This window comes from Mycteria americana, chromosome 13, assembly GCF_035582795.1.
Source record: "Mycteria americana isolate JAX WOST 10 ecotype Jacksonville Zoo and Gardens chromosome 13, USCA_MyAme_1.0, whole genome shotgun sequence".
Taxonomy (NCBI): Eukaryota; Metazoa; Chordata; class Aves; order Ciconiiformes; family Ciconiidae; genus Mycteria; species Mycteria americana.
In genome coordinates, this window is record NC_134377.1 from 10746247 (window position 1) to 10763497 (window position 17251).

Genomic DNA, 17251 nt, shown 5'->3' on the forward strand with positions numbered 1-17251 from the left:
TTGGGGGGTAGTTTAGTGTTTCTTTTCTTTTAATATACCTATCCTTGCACAATATAGATGGTTACTACCTGTGTGGTGCTGGAATGCTCTTTGGGGACAAAAAAAGAGGTAGTATATGGAAAAGAACAGTGGTATACTGTAAGACAGCTTCTAGCTTCCTGGTTTTAAGAGGCAGTCTTTCTTAAGGGGGACTTGCCTTTGGCCCATATGAGGTTGTTGAATTTCCATACATTTTGTGTTTGGCCCTGACAGAGAAGACTGTGAACCAAAAAGAACTCTCCTTGATGCTTCTTGCATTTCTGTATTTGTACCAAATCCTTCTTTATTATGTACAGTTTTTCCGTTCCATGGATGTTGATGGATTGAGGAAAGTAATGGAGGCATGCATGGAGATCCTGGCATTGGAGGGAATAGGGCCTGCAGCGTGAGGAAGAATAGGTAGGTAGCGTGTGTATAAGAGAAAAGGAAGGCTTTTCAAGTCCTTGGCATGGAAGAGTGAAGTGCACTCTTAGAAGATTTCTAAAACAAAATATGAAGAAATACGATGGACTTGGATTTAGCAGGGAGGGCAGGTATGTAGTGGGGGGTGAGGGGGGGAACCCCAGTGTTCCTGCTGTGTCCAAAGTGACATCTTATGTGATCCTCTAGTTGTTCTTCTGTATAACTGTATGCCTCTCAGTTCTTTCATGGCTTAGTCATATTTCATGCCTATCCTTCTGCTTTGATTTTAGAAAGCTAACTCTGCTTTCATGTTCATGAACATGAAAGCTCCCACTTAAAAATTAATAGTAAACTGGCATACATCTTGCAAAAACAATGAAGACATTTTTCTCTTCAGTAGTCATAACTCTGCAGATGGGTGGGTGACATACTTCTGGCAATGCTAGAAAAAATGTTCAGCAATCTGCACAGTGCTACTTCAGAGTTTTTGTGGAGCATAACTTAAATTGTAGACGAACACCATACAGCCAAAGGTGGTAATTAATGCTTTTTAAAGTATAACGTTTTTGCAGACTTCTTAGAAAATGGCTTGAATTTGGTATGGCCGATCCCGAAATAGCAGAGGAAACGTTTCACTTTGTTATTTAGGTTCACAAAGCAGTGTGCCTGATACTTTCTTTTTTTATTTTTTTCACAGTGAATTGATTTTTAGGAGCACTCAGGTGCTGGCTATTAATAATACATGAGGGTAAAACTTATACTGGTAGGTAAAAGACACAGTTGGCTTGTCTCTTTAGTCTTCCTTCCTGTAGCGTAGCAGTCTCTCCTTCACTAGGGTTTGTTTTGCCTTTAAACACACTGTATGCCCAGGGTATGCACCTGGGCACTGCTGGTAACGCTTTTGGGAAGCCTGCAATTGGCCAGCTTTCTGCCTGTGCATGTGTACTGATCCGTGCCAGAATGCTGAGTAAACGGCAGGACCGAGACCTGCTTTACAGTTCTTGTTTGTCATGTTCTGAGCAAACAGTTGAGCAAACAGTCTATTGCTACATGTCTGTGTTTCCTTTTTTTTTTTTTTTAGGTGTTTGTTTAGATGTGTGCTGTTTGTTTTTTTTTTTGTAAGCGGGCATAGCTGTTCTGTCAGTGCCTTTATATATAAAGCCTAGCAAATATCCAAGCTGTGTTCATGCAGAACAGTTTATGCTTTTGAAGATGGTGGGGAGACCAGTCACCTTACAGTTTGGCCTTGAATTCACGTTACGGAAAAAAAAAAAATAGTTTTTTCATTATAGATGAAAGAGCCTTTCTAAAGCTTTTGTAATCAAAAGAAGATGCCTTCTGTGGCAAAACCCTCATGACATAGTTCCCTGAAAAGCTTATAGCTGGCTTCCAAGTCAGAGCAGCGATCTATCCTAGCAACGTAGGGAAGAGTCCCTCCTCCTCTTTCCACAGGAGCGTAGCTGGGGCACTGTGTTGGGGACTACGAGCCAGTGTCTTGTGATCTAAAAGATCACATACAGCTGAGGTGGATGTTTACTTTTTAGTTACCATCATCTAACTCTGTTGATCAATCTTAATTTTTCAGTTCCAGTCTCTCTTAAAAACTTTATTCCTTTTATCCTGAAATTCCTGGTTCTCTTGATTTCTCTTGCAGTTAGTTCTCTAGTCTCAAGTTGTTTTTGCTGAGATATTGCAACACTTGAAAAATGTGACTGAAAACAGTAGGGTGTACAGAGTGGTTATATCTATGTGTAAATGTTAGTAATGCTGTTAAGGGCTTTGTTTTTCTTTCTTTAAATAGCCTTTTAGTTTAAAGCTCAAGATGAATACAGCAGCATTCAGTGAAGTGAGTTATTTTGATGTTTTAGGTTCAGACTTGGTGTCTTTTAGTAGGAAATGGCCTTCAAAAGATGAGTTGAAAATGCTGTCCTGGGAAACACTTCTCGTTGCTATTGTAAAACATCTTATCATGCATTTCATACACAGACTGTGTATATATAGAAATTTCTTCTGCAGGAGTTAAAATATTGATTTTTTGGTTTGTGTCTAATATTTTTATATACAGGTTTATTCCAGAGTTGGAAAAACTCAAATAATATATTTTATCCATGTTTGGAAAAAGATAGTTGCTACAGACAAAGAGGATTAATACTGGTATTGCAAAAAGATGAGTATGTTAAAACCAAGTGGACTTAAGGCTCCTTCAAAGACCATCAAGCATGGAAGTACATTGCTGAAAACACCTGTATCTGTTGCAGCTGGTAAGGAATATTTAAATATCTTAACTTTTCCCCCATTTATCTTCTAACAAAAAGTACCTTGAAAGCTATGAGTATACACTGTTTTTACTATTTACACCACGGTATTTTTGCTTGTATTTCTGATCTAATGAAAATGATGTGTACAGCATGCAAAAAATCTGAAGTTACTAATCAGATGTGATCAAGCAGTTTTACTTGAAAAAACCTTATAGTGATAAAAACGATCGGGTAGTTTTTGAGGTAAGACTTATAATCTTTACAAGATTTTTACCAAAACCTACATTAAATGCATTCAGTGTCTCTGTCCTTAGATTTTGAATTACTATATTCCAGAGATTACAGTGTTTTCATAAGTAAGAAAATGTGGAATTGTGTTCTTCCTTTTAGAAATCATGCTTTTCCAAATGCTTGTTACATTGAAACTAGGTTATGATGCTCTCTGGAATATTAGTGTGTTTGATTCCTGTTGCTTTCTCATTGTGCTTGATTCCAGCTCCAGCAGAAAAAGCAGCTCCTAGTGAAAAAACCTCAAGCACAACCACTGCAGATGCACATGAAGAGTTTGTGGATGACTTCAGAGTTGGGGAGCGTGTTTGGGTCAATGGAAATAAACCTGGGTTTATTCAGTTCCTCGGTGAGACACAGTTTGCTCCAGGACAGTGGGCAGGGATTGTTCTAGATGAACCAATTGGTAAGAATGATGGCTCTGTAGCTGGAGTTCGCTATTTCCAGTGTGAACCCTTGAGAGGAATATTTACAAGACCATCAAAATTGACAAGGAAAGTGCTGACGGAAGATGAAGCCAACGGTACACAGACAGCTCATGCTTCGAGAGCAACATCACCAACTTCCACATCAGCTGCTAGTATGGTGTCTTCGTCTGCTGCTGCACTTCCCCCTTCAGGAATTCCACAAAAAACTTCACCACTTGCTGCTAAGGAACATTCAACTCCTTCTCAGATTAGCAATCTTTCAAAAACTGCAAGTGAATCTATATCAAATCTTTCTGAAGCTGGATCACTAAAGAAAGGAGAAAGGGAGCTCAAAATTGGCGATCGAGTTCTGGTAAGATTCCTCTGCAGCCTCCGTGTGTGCTTTTTGATTGATGAATTGTAACTTCTGCTAATACTCAAAACTTTTCTACTGTTTCCTTGGTCAAGGTAACGTAAATTTATGCTCTAGCTTTCTTTTCATTGAGTGTCTTCTGTAGACAAGCTCTTCGCATGCAGTTTTGCATACTGTAGGAAGATCTTTGCAGTACCAAGATAAAATGGTTATTTGGCAATTTTTAATCTATTATGTTTTGCCACTGTCTAAAAAAACCTTTCGGTCTTTAACAACATAGTTGTAGCTTATCTTTCCATAACTTCAAGAACTACAGTCATGCTAAATAAAAAATGAGCTTGTGAGATTTCCATGCAGCTCTTTTGCCCTATTCAGGGCCTTGTCTTTAGAAAGCTAACAGTTCAGTAATTGATTGTTCCCCTGAGTAGTGACAGGCAGCAACAGAAGTAGTCACATAATGCCACTGATCACCCAGGAATTACGTGTTCTGTTGGTGACATGCCATGTTACTTGGCTGCCCTTCCTAAATTCAGAAGCATAAATGCTTCTGCTGATGTATCATTTCACTCTTTTAAAAGGGAGTTAAGTTTTGTTAGTTTAAACATTCTTTTTCAAATAATTATGTTGTATACCTTTTGTGTTTGGATCAATGTAATAGAGCATGGGTCATTTTTGATAACTGATTTGACATACACCTACTAAGAAAGTGGGAAACTTTGCCTTGAAACACTAGCCTTTCCTTGAAAAGGCAGTAGAAAGCTGGTGATACATTGTTTATGTTGTATTCTTTATTCAAAGGCTATGTATGTAGCCTTCAAATACAGCCAGAATGATGTTTGTATGTCCACCAGATCTACGATCACTGTAAAAGAGATCTGATTTTAGGTTTGAATTACTTGCGTGTGTCATTAAGCTGAAGAATTGTCTTACTGTTATTTTGATACAATCTCTTTTTATTTACAATGTAATTTTTAAAATTTCTATTATGTAAAAACAAGGACGGGAAGGAATACCCTGGCATGGAAAGCATTTCTGGTTTCATAAGAACCTTGTGTAGAAAAAAAAATCCCATGGATTTTATTGTTTGTCCTGTACTGCCCCACCAGATAATGATTCTGCAGTGAAGGTGGATTGATATTTTTATTTTATTTTAAGGAAGAATTTGACTCCTCTTTCTGTGTAAAGAGAGCTTAAAACATAGGGCCAAGTTGAAGAAAGTGTGAAGGAGACTAAGGTGAAATGAGGACAGGGTTTGGCTGACAGCTAGAGTTGGGATGAGATGTGTTTTCCTGGAGTGGCAATGGAAACAAAGATTTACCGTTTATCCCTAGCTATTTCTGTCAGAGGCTAGAGCCCTGTCATCTTCAGTCAGTCTCATTTTTTTAACCACTTGTTTGCCTTTTTCTCAACGCTCTTCGTGAGATCTTCTGGGATGTCGTCTTTGGGTGGGAAAATTCTCTGATGCCTATGAAGGCATCACTCTAACTTTCCTGTATCCTATTAGTGTAAATTACAGAAGAAGCATATCCTAGGTGCCACAGTTTTGATAGTAATAAGGTCCCAAATTCTGTTTGTTAAGTAGAACAGATTAAACTTAGTATTTCATCCTCCCTACTTCCTCAGTTTGCCTTAAGTCTTCCTGTTGAATCATCAAATTGTAGTTTGAGGTTTTGGGAAAATTCCTAGCACAGCATGTCAGTGATGCATATCTGTAATTTATATGCCAGTATAAGACAGTGTACACACAGGAATATGAATGTTAAATAGACAGGATTCTTGTCTGCTGGTTTTTAACCCTTTTGGGTCCCATGCTAATTTTTTGTAGTAGATCCCAGACTCTGCTGATGTCGTGCCTAATAATAATTCAGATGTAAATATCTTAAATTGCCAGGTTAGTGCAAGTAATAGTAAACTTGGCTGAATAATCCATTCATATGTTAATACTTTTTTTTTTCTCTGCCACTGAACTCCTGTCCAGCACTATGGACTGTGGAATGGAGCTGTTACCGAGTAATTGCTGGAAAATGTCCTCAGAGCCTACAGCTAGCACTGGTTGTTGTGAAAGGTCTGCCTGTCACTTACTGTAGCTTGCTTAGCCATTCCATCTCCATCAAAGGTACAAATGCAACTGGACTGCTCCATGTCATTTGTTTTTTATTTATACCGACAGCAGTAACTTTTCAGTAATATGGTATGCAAGAGGATTGGAGGCTTGATGGAATTTGTAGGTCCCACCTCAGCACAGAATTTCCCTTCTAAGTGACAGTGTAGCATCACAGGCCTGAGATACACTCCAGTCTGTCTGTACCGTTGCAGAACTCTGGCAACTAAATGCTGCCATGCTGCCCACATGCATCAGATCTTGCAGTTTGGACTGACTGCTATTGAATGCTTTGTGAAGGTTCTTAGTAATAGCAATGCCGTGATGCTTATGGATATTATGGGGAAAACAACTGCTGCGAATTGCGTTTTGAAAACGGTGAGCCTCCAGCAGTGTAGAATTGCAGTTCAGCAGAACAATGAATTCATGATAGACAAAAGCTCATTTGGGAGCCTTGTTAAAATACTTAACTGGAAAAGTATGTCCTTAAGGGCAAATTCATAGATGGGTAAGACACAGCTCATCAGCTAAGATTACATTCTAGAATGGACTTCAGATGTGGCTCAACTTTGTTGATCTTTGTGTGTGATCTTAGGGTGTGGAGCATTACTCTGGAGTATTTCAATCTGTTAAATTTTTTCCTCTAACTTTGATTTTAAAATGTACTTAATAGGAGTTACCTTGAATTGATCTGTTAAATTTTTTTTGTTTTGTTTGTTGTTGTTGGCAACTGGCTGCTTTGGGATGATACCTTCAACAAAAAAGGCAAAATCATACAGCGCTTTTTCTGCCTGATCTGGGTTATTAAGAAACAAGGGGCCATTCTGACAAATGTTTAAATGCCAGAGAAATGCATTTACCAATTCACATCTCCCCTCTGCTTCTTTTCTGCATTGCACAAATGTAAATTTACCAGAAGTTTCTTGAACCTGAAACATTGGGTTCAAAGCATTTTAGGCTTGACAGACTGACATTTCCCAACAGCTAAACTTTGTTGGAACATTTTTCAGTTCCTACTGATATGTTCGTAGTACGCCTCTACGTGAAAAGAAGCTGTAAACTCTTCACAGTTGCTTCTGCATTCTGTCACAGCAAACTACTGCATCAGATGTTTATAGCCAGTGGTGTTGGGATGAGGTAGTTTGATTAAAGGCTGTATGTGCAAAGAAATCTTGAAGAGACGTTTAAAGCTGTAGAGCATGGTCTGTATTGTTTTGTGTAGATAGAAAAAATGTCTTAAGCTTATTTTCTTATTCCTTTGATCTCTAATTGTTTCACCAGTCTTTTGTGCACTTAAAGTTAGAATTACCTAATGCTACATGGTCCCATATGTAGAGTCCCGCCCAACTTCTATGGGAGAACTGATGTCTTTAAAAAATATATAGATTTAGTAAAAAATATATAGATTTAGTAATAAAGAAAGCTTCCAATGTATGTAACCCTGATTTATTTGGATACGATGACAGGTGCCCTACAGGATCTTTCCTTAATTCAGATAACATTAGGAAGAATAGTGGTTACATACAAACTACATGTTTGGGATGCTAATTCAGATGCTTGTCAGAGAAAAGAAATTCCACTGCAAAAAACAAGTAGAGTTGTGAGGTGATTGCCTATATATTCTCAAATGAAGGCTTGCTTAGAGTAACTCATGTTAGGTCGTGCTGGACCATGCAATTGACATGAAGATGAAAAGATGCAAAAGCAAGCAGGCTTGCTTTTTCAGGGGGCAGAAAACATCTTTTTCCAAAAGACCTTGTGTATATATATAAAAAAGTTTCATTAACATCAGACCAGACAGACAGTGCTTCAAGGTATGTGATATGTCAGCTGAGTTGCATTCCTGTGGATGCCTGCAGAAAAAAAATACTTGTAGTAGATTTGCTGCAACAGTCAGCTACAACTTTTTCCTTTTTTTTTTTTCCCCCCTCAATTTGAAGAAGACATGTTCCAGGCTGTTAAATCGAGATGTAAACATAAAAAAAATAGCTCATGGTAGACGTCAATGTCCGTAAGGGAAATATAATAATCATGGAGAAATTCACATTGTCCTGTTTTCCTAGAAGTTCTCTTCCTTGACATTCTGGAGGAGTCAAAGCAAATCAAAACCAAATCAAACTAAGTGAAGTGAATACACAAGCTGAAATATTATACCCCCAAATGGATGTTCCAGTGCAAAGGAGAGGTCCTTTAGATTTCTGTAGTTTAATCCTTCTCAAAGACAATTAGGTTAAAACAGCATGCAAGCCCTCTGCTGTCTTGGAAATCTCTGATAAGAAGTCTGTCTCCCTCAAATCCCAGTATATCTGAGCCATATTCAGCAAGCATGTACTTAATTGCCTAGTTGACTTGAAGCTGAGCAGTAATTTTCCTTTCACTAACAAGTATTTGGAAATACTTCATGTTAATATGTAGAAATGTTGAAAATATAGGGAGATAGAGTACATATTTAAAATAATTGTGGTTTCTGATACATAACTCCTCATTATTCAGCTTTTCATTTGTTGCACTGATGTATAACTTTTACTGGAAAAAAATAATACAGCTAAACCAAAGAAAAAGTTATTAATGCAAAGAATAATTAAAATAGCTCTGTATTAACCATACTTTCCATTCTTAACATCTGAAGTATGTTCTAGAATCTGGATATGATTTAGTTGTTAGAGAGAGGACGTTAACTCTGGGCAGCCTGATCTCATATTTGGGGATTTCTGTAAAGTAGGAGGTGTTGGTGTGGAAACCTACATTTCCTTCATTGCACTCGTCCCGCCTTTACTGGGTTAATGACAGAGTGCAAGGTCTTTAACGCAACTGTAGTTGATTTGCCTACTGAAAATTAGGCTACAGCTTCAGCATTTTGAACCTAGTATGAATAAGAATTCCTATGCAAAAAGTGATCCCTTCTTGTGCCAGTGGGAGTGTTGTCGCTAGGTACTAAACCAGACGGGGAAAGAATATGATGGGGAAAGAATAAGATGGGGAAAGATTAATTCAGAAAACAAATTACTTTCAGGCTAAGCCAGTTTCTGTTTCCTGTTTGAGTTGCAGCCAGAGAACCTGTTTGCCCTGGTATTGCAAACAGTTAAGATTTCTTTAGAGCCCAATGCAAAGTTGATTGAAACAAACAAACAAACCCCCTGAACTAACCAACCTAACAAACCCAAGTCGTTGACATAAAAGGGGGAAACCAGCTTTGTGTGACACCCGTTGCACCTACCAAAGGTTGAAGCAGCTTTGAGAGCTTCTTAGGCTTTTTCCTGGAGGGACCAGATGCTGTATCTTAAATAACTAAATAAATAAAAATCTTATCAACCTAAGGGGCCTTAGCCTTCTCAAGGGATTAAAGTGCTTTCATTCATTTAACCAGTTACAGCTTCATCATGGTCTGCCAAATCTGATGCTTCTGGAGCTGAGCTGTAAAGCTGTAACTTGGGTCTCTGTCCATATGTTCACAAAAGGTTGCAAACTAGATTTACAGGCATATGCTGATGTGGCCTTTTCGGAAAGTTATTCTCTATGCATGAGTAACATCTAATTTCTTCTTATTGTCTATTTTATACTGCTCACTGTAAGTTATTTCTTGCTTCGTTATTTCTTAGTAAGTTCTTTAGTGATGCAGTAGGCAGAGACTGATAGGAGATTATTGTCAGATTTGTTTCCACCCATGTAACCTATCTTCAAGTAAACATGACGTTAAGTCTGTCAACTGATTAAATGCCAGGACTCTTAAAAGCAATGAAGGGGAAAAGAAACTTCACGTGTGGAGAGAAGTTTCTCCCTTTAGAAGTAATCCTCCATTGTCCATGTGGTATTTTTAAGTTTTCAATTTTCTAGTTTCTGTAACATTCTGAATAGAAAATGCACTCCTGGATTTAGTCTAATTAAAAATCTGTAATAGTAAGTATTTAACTGTTAGAAAAACAAATATTCATTTGCATTGTTAAAGCAATGTGAAAATACCTTGCCACAATGCATATGAGGATAGAAAAGGAAGAAAAATTTGGAAGTTGAGAACACGCGATTGTTGTGTGCTCTGCTGGGGCTGTCCTGAGCCTCGTTTATGGTGACTGTGAATGTATCTCAATGCTTAACTGCTCCGTCGTGCTTTTGCTTCATCCTTAAGCTGAGTTGACTGTAAGGTATTTTGATGGCTTTGTCATGGTAAGTCAAGGATGAAAGTATTCTTACATTTATATATGTATCTTTAGACATAGTATTTTGTATACTGTAACGTATAATGTAGATTAGTTTGTGAAGTGGTTGCCACAGCATGAAATATATGTATGAGAATATAGCTGAAGGATAGAGGGTATCCAAAGGCTTTGTCTGTAATTCATGATCTTGGTGACTTTCTCTGTGCCAACTGTGGCTTTCTGTTAATGTTACATTTAAGCATTTTTCAGGACATATTGTTACCTATCTGCTCACCGATAAATAAGATGTTAAATTTATCTTACTGCAGCAAGGTATGAGTTGTGTCTAATTGTGAGTCATTTTGTTTTGGCAGCTACTTATTTAACTTAAAATTGCATGTGACCTACTGGGATATAATGGCAGCAATAGGTGACTTCTCCACATGCTTTGTTAATAGTTGGTTCATGCAAGACTGATTTTTTTTTTTTGTGTGTGTGCGTGGACTCCCTGTCTCCCTTCCCCTCCCCCCAAAGGGAGCGATATCCAGGAACATGTTGTCCTTGCTCATTTCAACACAGGATGGGCAAAGGAACAATTTATTTATTTACTTATTTTAGTCTTCGCCTTAGCTTTTTTTGTGGTCACAAATTCACATGTGGCTTTTGTAGTATGGAATTGCTGTTAGTTTTTTGTATCGCTTCCTTTGTGACTGAATGAGTTGATTGAATGAATTGAACCTCGATAGCAGATCATTTTTAATTATTGAACTGTTTTCTTCTGGAAGTGAAGGGTTGTGTCTAGCATCGTGTCTGTGTGAGTGTCTTATTGCACGTTAGCATTTTTACCCACTTTGGCCTTGCTTTTGAACTTGCTAGTCAACTGCAACCAAATTGGGTAGAAATGTAGAGGTTTCAGAGGTAAGTTCTTTACAAGTTTCATGGAAACAGATAGACCAATAGAAGGTAGAGAATTTAACCACCGATTTTGGAAAAGCTGCAATTTGCCTTCACAGATTTTTGTACATCAGAGAATCCACATGATCAAGGTCTTGTCTAAATACTGTTCCCATCCATAGAAATAGCTGTAGTCACTCTTGCTTTTTTAGATAGCAAAGTCACTCGACCATAATATCCAGTGCCACAGGAAAACTGGCATCATTAATCCTGCTGTTCACAGAATTACTGGTTTGAAAAATCTGAATTAGGGAGACCAGTTTAAAGTTTAGTAGATACTCTAGCACTCTTCCTGTTATGTCTTGATTGAGTGTTGGATGTTATACAGATATTTCTGAAAAGAAATAGGATAAGCTAGACTGTCTAATATCAAGAAAAAAAAGACAGGCAAAAACTGACAGAGGAATCAGATGTTGACAAACTAAAACAGGGCAGTTTTGTCAAACGCGTTTTACTTCCTTCTTTGAAACTGTAGATTTAATGAAGAAAACTCTGTTGTGTGGTGGGATTTTTTTTTTTTTTAAAATTTTGAATCCTGTCTAACAGTCTAACTTCAAAATTAGCATTAGACTTTATGATATATTTAAGAATTGGGCAGTGGATGGCAAACACCTGCCCCCCCCGCCCAAAAAAAAAAAAAAGTGGCTTGCTGGTACCACCATTGGCTATGGTCACTAGTGTGGTTTTTCTTTGAGCTAATCTAGTGCTAATACTATTCAGCGCTTTGATCCATGCTCTGGAAGTAATTGTGAATCATTCTTGATGAAACCTCTGGGCAGTCAGAGGGGTAAATAACAATATGCTTGGAGCAATCCAGAGGGACTGGTCATTTCATCTCCATCAGGCCAAGGTGTTGGTTGCATTTTGCATTCAATGGCCGAGTTTATAAGCGTAAGAGTGAGAGCATAAGCTGTGTAGCAGCCGTGGGCAGCTGTCTGCTGGAGGGAGTAGTGTGCTCTAAGCAGTGCTGACCGTGCTGTTGGTCAGTACTCAGATCCTCTATATAGTTAGGTCCTTTTTTGTTTGAAAAGCCCATTGGAAACATTGGTGAGAATTCAGAGCACATCTGCAAAATGACTCAAGCAAGAGAAAGTATCTTGCAATAAAACATTTGAAGAACTCAATCTGTTTAATTTACAAAGGCAAAAATTGAGGTGCCTTGCTTAAAAAGTGTGTTCTTGCATGGTGAATGCCAGTTGCTGAAGAGGTCTATAATCTTCCAAATAAAAGCATAATGAGAGTCAGTGGCTGGAAGCCACAGTCAAATTTGTTTTATTTCAAATTTAAATATGTTTCTAACAATGGAGTGATTAACTATGAAAATAGACTGTCAGTGGAAGCATGTTTTCTGATGGATATCAGCTCTTACCTAAAAACATCAACACATACAGCTTAGCTCAGTACAGTTACAGGGTTAATTACAGATGTGACTGGGTGAAATGTAAAGACCTGTTTCAGGAGAGCCAGAGGAGATGATCTGATGGTTCTCTCTGGCCTTGAAGGGGTGAACAAGTCAATTAAATACAGTTGCTTTTGCCAGCTGGAAACGGTTCCTCTAAATTTTGAGAAACAAGAGAAAGAAGGTTCTGATTCATAGATCCCAGGTTTTTCAAAGTTGTCATTTGTCTGGATGTTTTTTGCTTTTTCAAGTGTTGCATAATATGGATGCTGTGGTTTGAATGGTTCTGAAAATGCCCAGTCTATGTGACAAACACAGAAATATCCAGGTGATGCTTTTCAAGAGTCACCATAAGTGCATGCTCAGGCAGAAGGGGAGACAGGAGCAGTTGTTATTCAGCTTTTAACTCTGCTCAGCTGGTCTGAGTAAGTGATACTGTTACACTGACAAAGTTTCAGACAGTGGCTATCCTCTTTTCAGAGATCTGTAGTTTTCAATGAACAGTGTTTAAATAGCAGTCTCATTTTTTAGATCTCTTCTCTCCCTCCCCCCCCCCCCCCCCCCCCCCCCCCCCCCGCCGATTACACTGGTTTATTTGTTCCTTACTTCTACTTACCTTTGGAAATGCGGCTCTGCAAAGGTTCTGACAAAGTTTGACGTGCTCATCCTGATGTGCTTTCATAAGGAAGTTTTTAATTGCTTCAGGTTTACAAACCCATTTTGCTACTTCACTTTACATTGCAGCAAATGAATGTAAGCTTATGGGATTTAATCACTTTTCCCATGTGTTTGACATAACACTAGTAAATTCCAAGCAAATTTCCTCACCCCGCAATGACCCATAGCCTAACCTAAATTCTCTGGTGTATTGCTGCTTTATATTTTACAGCTTGACTATATTGAGTGTGATAACTGACTAAAAAAAGGTCTGGAAGTTCTTTTCTCTGATCTATTATTTAGTGACCTGCCTTACCATGAATGAAGGTCATGGAAAACTGTCTTCATGGTAGTGATGCCCCATTTTTCCATTTAACTTTTAGAAACTTTTTAATAAACTTCTCTTCCTATTTCTTTTAGAAACTGAGCTGCTTTTTTAGTCCTTCATGCACTACTGTGAAGTAGATCCCCTGGCAAATGCAACTATTTTTTGGGGGTTGGGGTTTTTTTTTGTTTGTTTGTTTTTTTTTTTTTACTTTTTTTGCTATAATTCTTATAATTAACATTTTAAATATTTTTTCTACAATTCTGTAATAAATGCTAGAATTCTGTAAGTACAATTCTTTTTTCATATTGGTATATACACTTTAGTGTAATCATGTCTTAATCTTTTTTCCCCTTTAGAGCACTAAGTGTATGTACAGTCTGTATATGTACAGCAACTTTTATGCATAGAAAAGCCTTTACCATGCTGTGTTGTACAGTGGCACCTCACATTGTACTACCAAGGGAATAAGTGATTATTTTCTTAAATGCTTTCAAGGTAGGTGCGTTGTCACATGCAGAGTACTTAATTACAGCTGGAGATAAATATATTGTTTGAGGCAGATGTCTGTGAATGACTGGAAGTCCTCAATAGATTCAGGCTTTATAGAGCAATGCTGACCCTGTCTTTAAAGCTGAAGACTTAGAAGGCTTTTGCTTGAAACGGAGCAAAACTGCATGTATAGACCTTCATCGATGCTATGAGCACTTTACTGCCACAGTGTACTCTGGTTCCTACTATTGGTAAGGATACACATTTCAATATTTGCAGAAAGCAGAAATGTAGTAGCCGGTTATTCAAAGAAGCTTGACTAGGTTTGGAAAAAAAACAAAAATTCTTTGGCATTCTTCCTTGCATCTTGTTTTAAAATAACCCTGGTACCATGGTTACGAGACTAGTCACATTGCTGTTTCTCCTGGGGATCTCATGTTGTGCATCCCCATATGTTCTTGGGATATGAATTCCTCCATTTGCTCACTCCCACTGGGCTTTGGGTTGCAGTCCCATGCACATCCACTGTGATTGCTGTAGCAGGTCCAACGGGCACTGGTCATTGCCAAAGCTTTTCTACTGGATCGTGTCTCCTGATTTGTGATTTGGGTGCAATGTCTTCAAAATAAATGCCATATATTTTTTAGCTAAACATGGAAGATGAGCAGGGCCAAGGTATGAAACAAAAAGGAATGAATATTCTGCACCAAAGTTTAATCTGTATTATCGTGGAGCTACAGTTACTTACCTAGAGGTTTATTTACAGTTTGAGTTGGAGGGAACAGATTGCAACAGTTTTTCCTGTCTCTGGGAGTCTTCGCATCTAGTTATCCTTTTCCACTACCGTGCTTCAGATAGCTCTTATCTTGTGTACCCCATTTACCTTCTATGGAAAGGTTTTTGTGTGTGTGTGTTTTGGTAATTGACTTATGTTGTTTATTTAAAAAAACAACCAAACAAACCCCTCCAAAAAAAACACAAAAATCCCCACCGCTCCACAAAAGTGCAATAAAATTCCTTGGCCTTACTAAACAGTTCTGTAAAAGGAGCTGAGGAATCTCTCTGTGCAACCACAAACCTGACTATTGTCTTTGAAGGGATGCTCCTTATCTAGGCTATTGTTCTAGCTTTCCTGTCTAATTTCTTTAATGGGTTTTTTACAGCCTCTTTTGGTTTATCTCTGTTTATTGAGGTAGACAACAGTACAAAATCGAGTAGGGAAACAGTACTCGCAGAACTAACCAGTCTTTTCACCTAAAGATGTCTTCCAAAATTATCGTTAAAGAAAAAGAACCAACAACACCCCCACCCCCAACTTGCTAGAAAAGGAATAAGGAGAAGGACAACTTGCAAGACCTAGTATGGACTGATGGCACAGACATGCACATGTTTTTCTCTCGCACTGCGTAGTTAAATTTTTTGATGTTTGTACTTAAGTTAATGAAAAACTACTAGAAAAAGCAGGTTATGTATGAAGGTGAATCATGTGTTGACTTAAGGAATAGTTCTTCCCAGGAAATACTTTAACAAATGATGTTATATATTCCCTCTTCGCCACCGAGCCACAGAGATCTCGATTCCGTGTGACTGTTTTGGCTGGTTTCGATTCTTTGTTTCCAACACAGTACTCGTGCTTGTTTTTTGAGAGGGGAAGTTTGTCTGTACTCTGCCAAGAACACCAAATACCAAAGGTGTTCTACTAGTTACTATATTAGGCTGAGTCATGATAACTGTAAACTTTGTGTATTTTTATTCCATGAAGAGTAATAATTTGCTACAATGCCACTTCAAGCAAGATATAAAGGTTAAATGTTGTTTCAAGACTGCCTCTAATGAGAGAGGAGAAGGGGACTTCCACCTTAAATATGGACGAAAGATGTCTCTGTCAGCTTTCTCATTTTAGTAATATCAAAATGGGCTAATTATTCTTCCCTGGTTTTCTGAGGTTAGTGTAGATTAGGATTTTTTTTTTTCTCATCAGCTGAAGCCTTGAGAAATTGCGAACTGAGCTGTAGGCTCTGGGAAGTTGATGAGCCAGTAGCTAGAGCACAAATGTGTGTGGCATCTACTGTGCACTAACTTAGTACTTTGTGGACTCTTAGTACTTTCATGCAAGATACTGTCCTCCATTCCTAGATTCCTCACAGTTAACCTCTTGCATGAACACTTCCCAAATGTGTTAATGTGAATTACCTAGTGTACTGTGATCGTGCACCTTAATTTATGGCACAAGCAGCTTGTTGTTCTCTAGTTTTCCTGGGAAGTTCCCCCCATAAATAGAATGTCTAATGTAAAAATTATTCGAAATCCTAATATACGTTTTAGTATAGAAAAAGGAAAATTACAGTCTTTGTGTTAGCAGGTTCCATCCAAGCTCTCTGCTAAGGCTACAAAATATTCCTCATTGTATAATGTGTGCTGGAAAATACAAGTGAAAAAAAGCAATGGCCCTGAAAATGTCCATGTTGAATCCAGTGAATCTTTTGAAGAGGTTTTCATTAACATTTGCTTGTTTTCATAATGCTAGTTGCAGGCTGAACAGATTTTCACACAAATAGGGCACAACATACTGTCATTCTGACCTGCAGGAATCCTGCAGTTCTGGCTTGTGGCCCTTCTCAGCAAGTGTCAGTCATGCTGAACACCTTTTGCTTCTTCGCTTAATTTAATTCTTCCCTCCCCTGGGCATTATGAAAAACTATATCTTGCAGACATTGTGAGTAATTGGAGTGGTTGTAAAGATTTAATATTTTAAGTTTGAAAACAACTGATTTTTAATCTTCCGTTTAGGAGTGTTTGTTTGGTTTTGGTTTTAAAAAAGTGAAGAAAAGATAAAGAAAATGAGTCTTCCCTCCCTGAGAATTCAAATAGCTATTTGCATCTAGAATTTTGCAAAGTGCTCAGCATTATGCTTTATATCAGTTCTTTTAAATGCAAGAGGGTTGTACTATGTAGTTTATCTGAACTATTCCTTAGAGAAAATATGAAAGACTTCTCGTTTCATTTCTTTTACTTTTCCTCACAGAATTAGAATAAGAAATAAGCAGTTCTTAGAAATCCTTATTTGCTGATAGAAATTTGTGAGAGACTATAATACAAATCTATTGCATTCAGTACACGGGTTATACTGAGTCTTGTTAAACATATTTTTAATCTTATAGCCATATCAAGTCACCTAATAGAATTGTGGCCTTCAATCGTGACAAACTTCCCGAATACCAAATTGGACAGAACTAAATGCTAGGGAATTGATTTTGCCCCCCCCCCCCCCCCCCCATTTCTTCTGTAAACAATTTGGTTGTGAAGAGCTGTTCAACATATTAAACTCATCAGCAAAAGAATATGCAGCTTGAAATAAGAACCGGTCGCATCATTAATGTGCTTTGTGAACATGATTATACTGAAAGCTTTTTACGCTGTATT

General features: G+C 37.9%; 1 protein-coding gene across 6 annotated transcripts in view; it reads left to right on the forward strand.

Annotated features, from left to right (window-relative positions):
- CLIP1 (CAP-Gly domain containing linker protein 1) overlaps window positions 1–17251 on the forward strand; it is a 74020-nt gene that overhangs the window by 11310 nt on the left and 45459 nt on the right. For 4 of the 6 annotated variants that reach the window (XM_075516591.1, XM_075516584.1, XM_075516588.1 and 1 more), the window contains 2 exons: window positions 2507–2702; window positions 3196–3767. In XM_075516591.1, the coding sequence (XP_075372706.1) occupies window positions 2609–2702; window positions 3196–3767 (666 nt within the window). In that variant the 5' untranslated portion in view covers window positions 2507–2608. Of the gene's footprint in view, window positions 1–335; window positions 439–2506; window positions 2703–3195; window positions 3768–17251 lie in introns of all 6 variants that reach the window. The other 2 variants (XM_075516585.1, XM_075516587.1) reach the window with 1 other exon arrangement.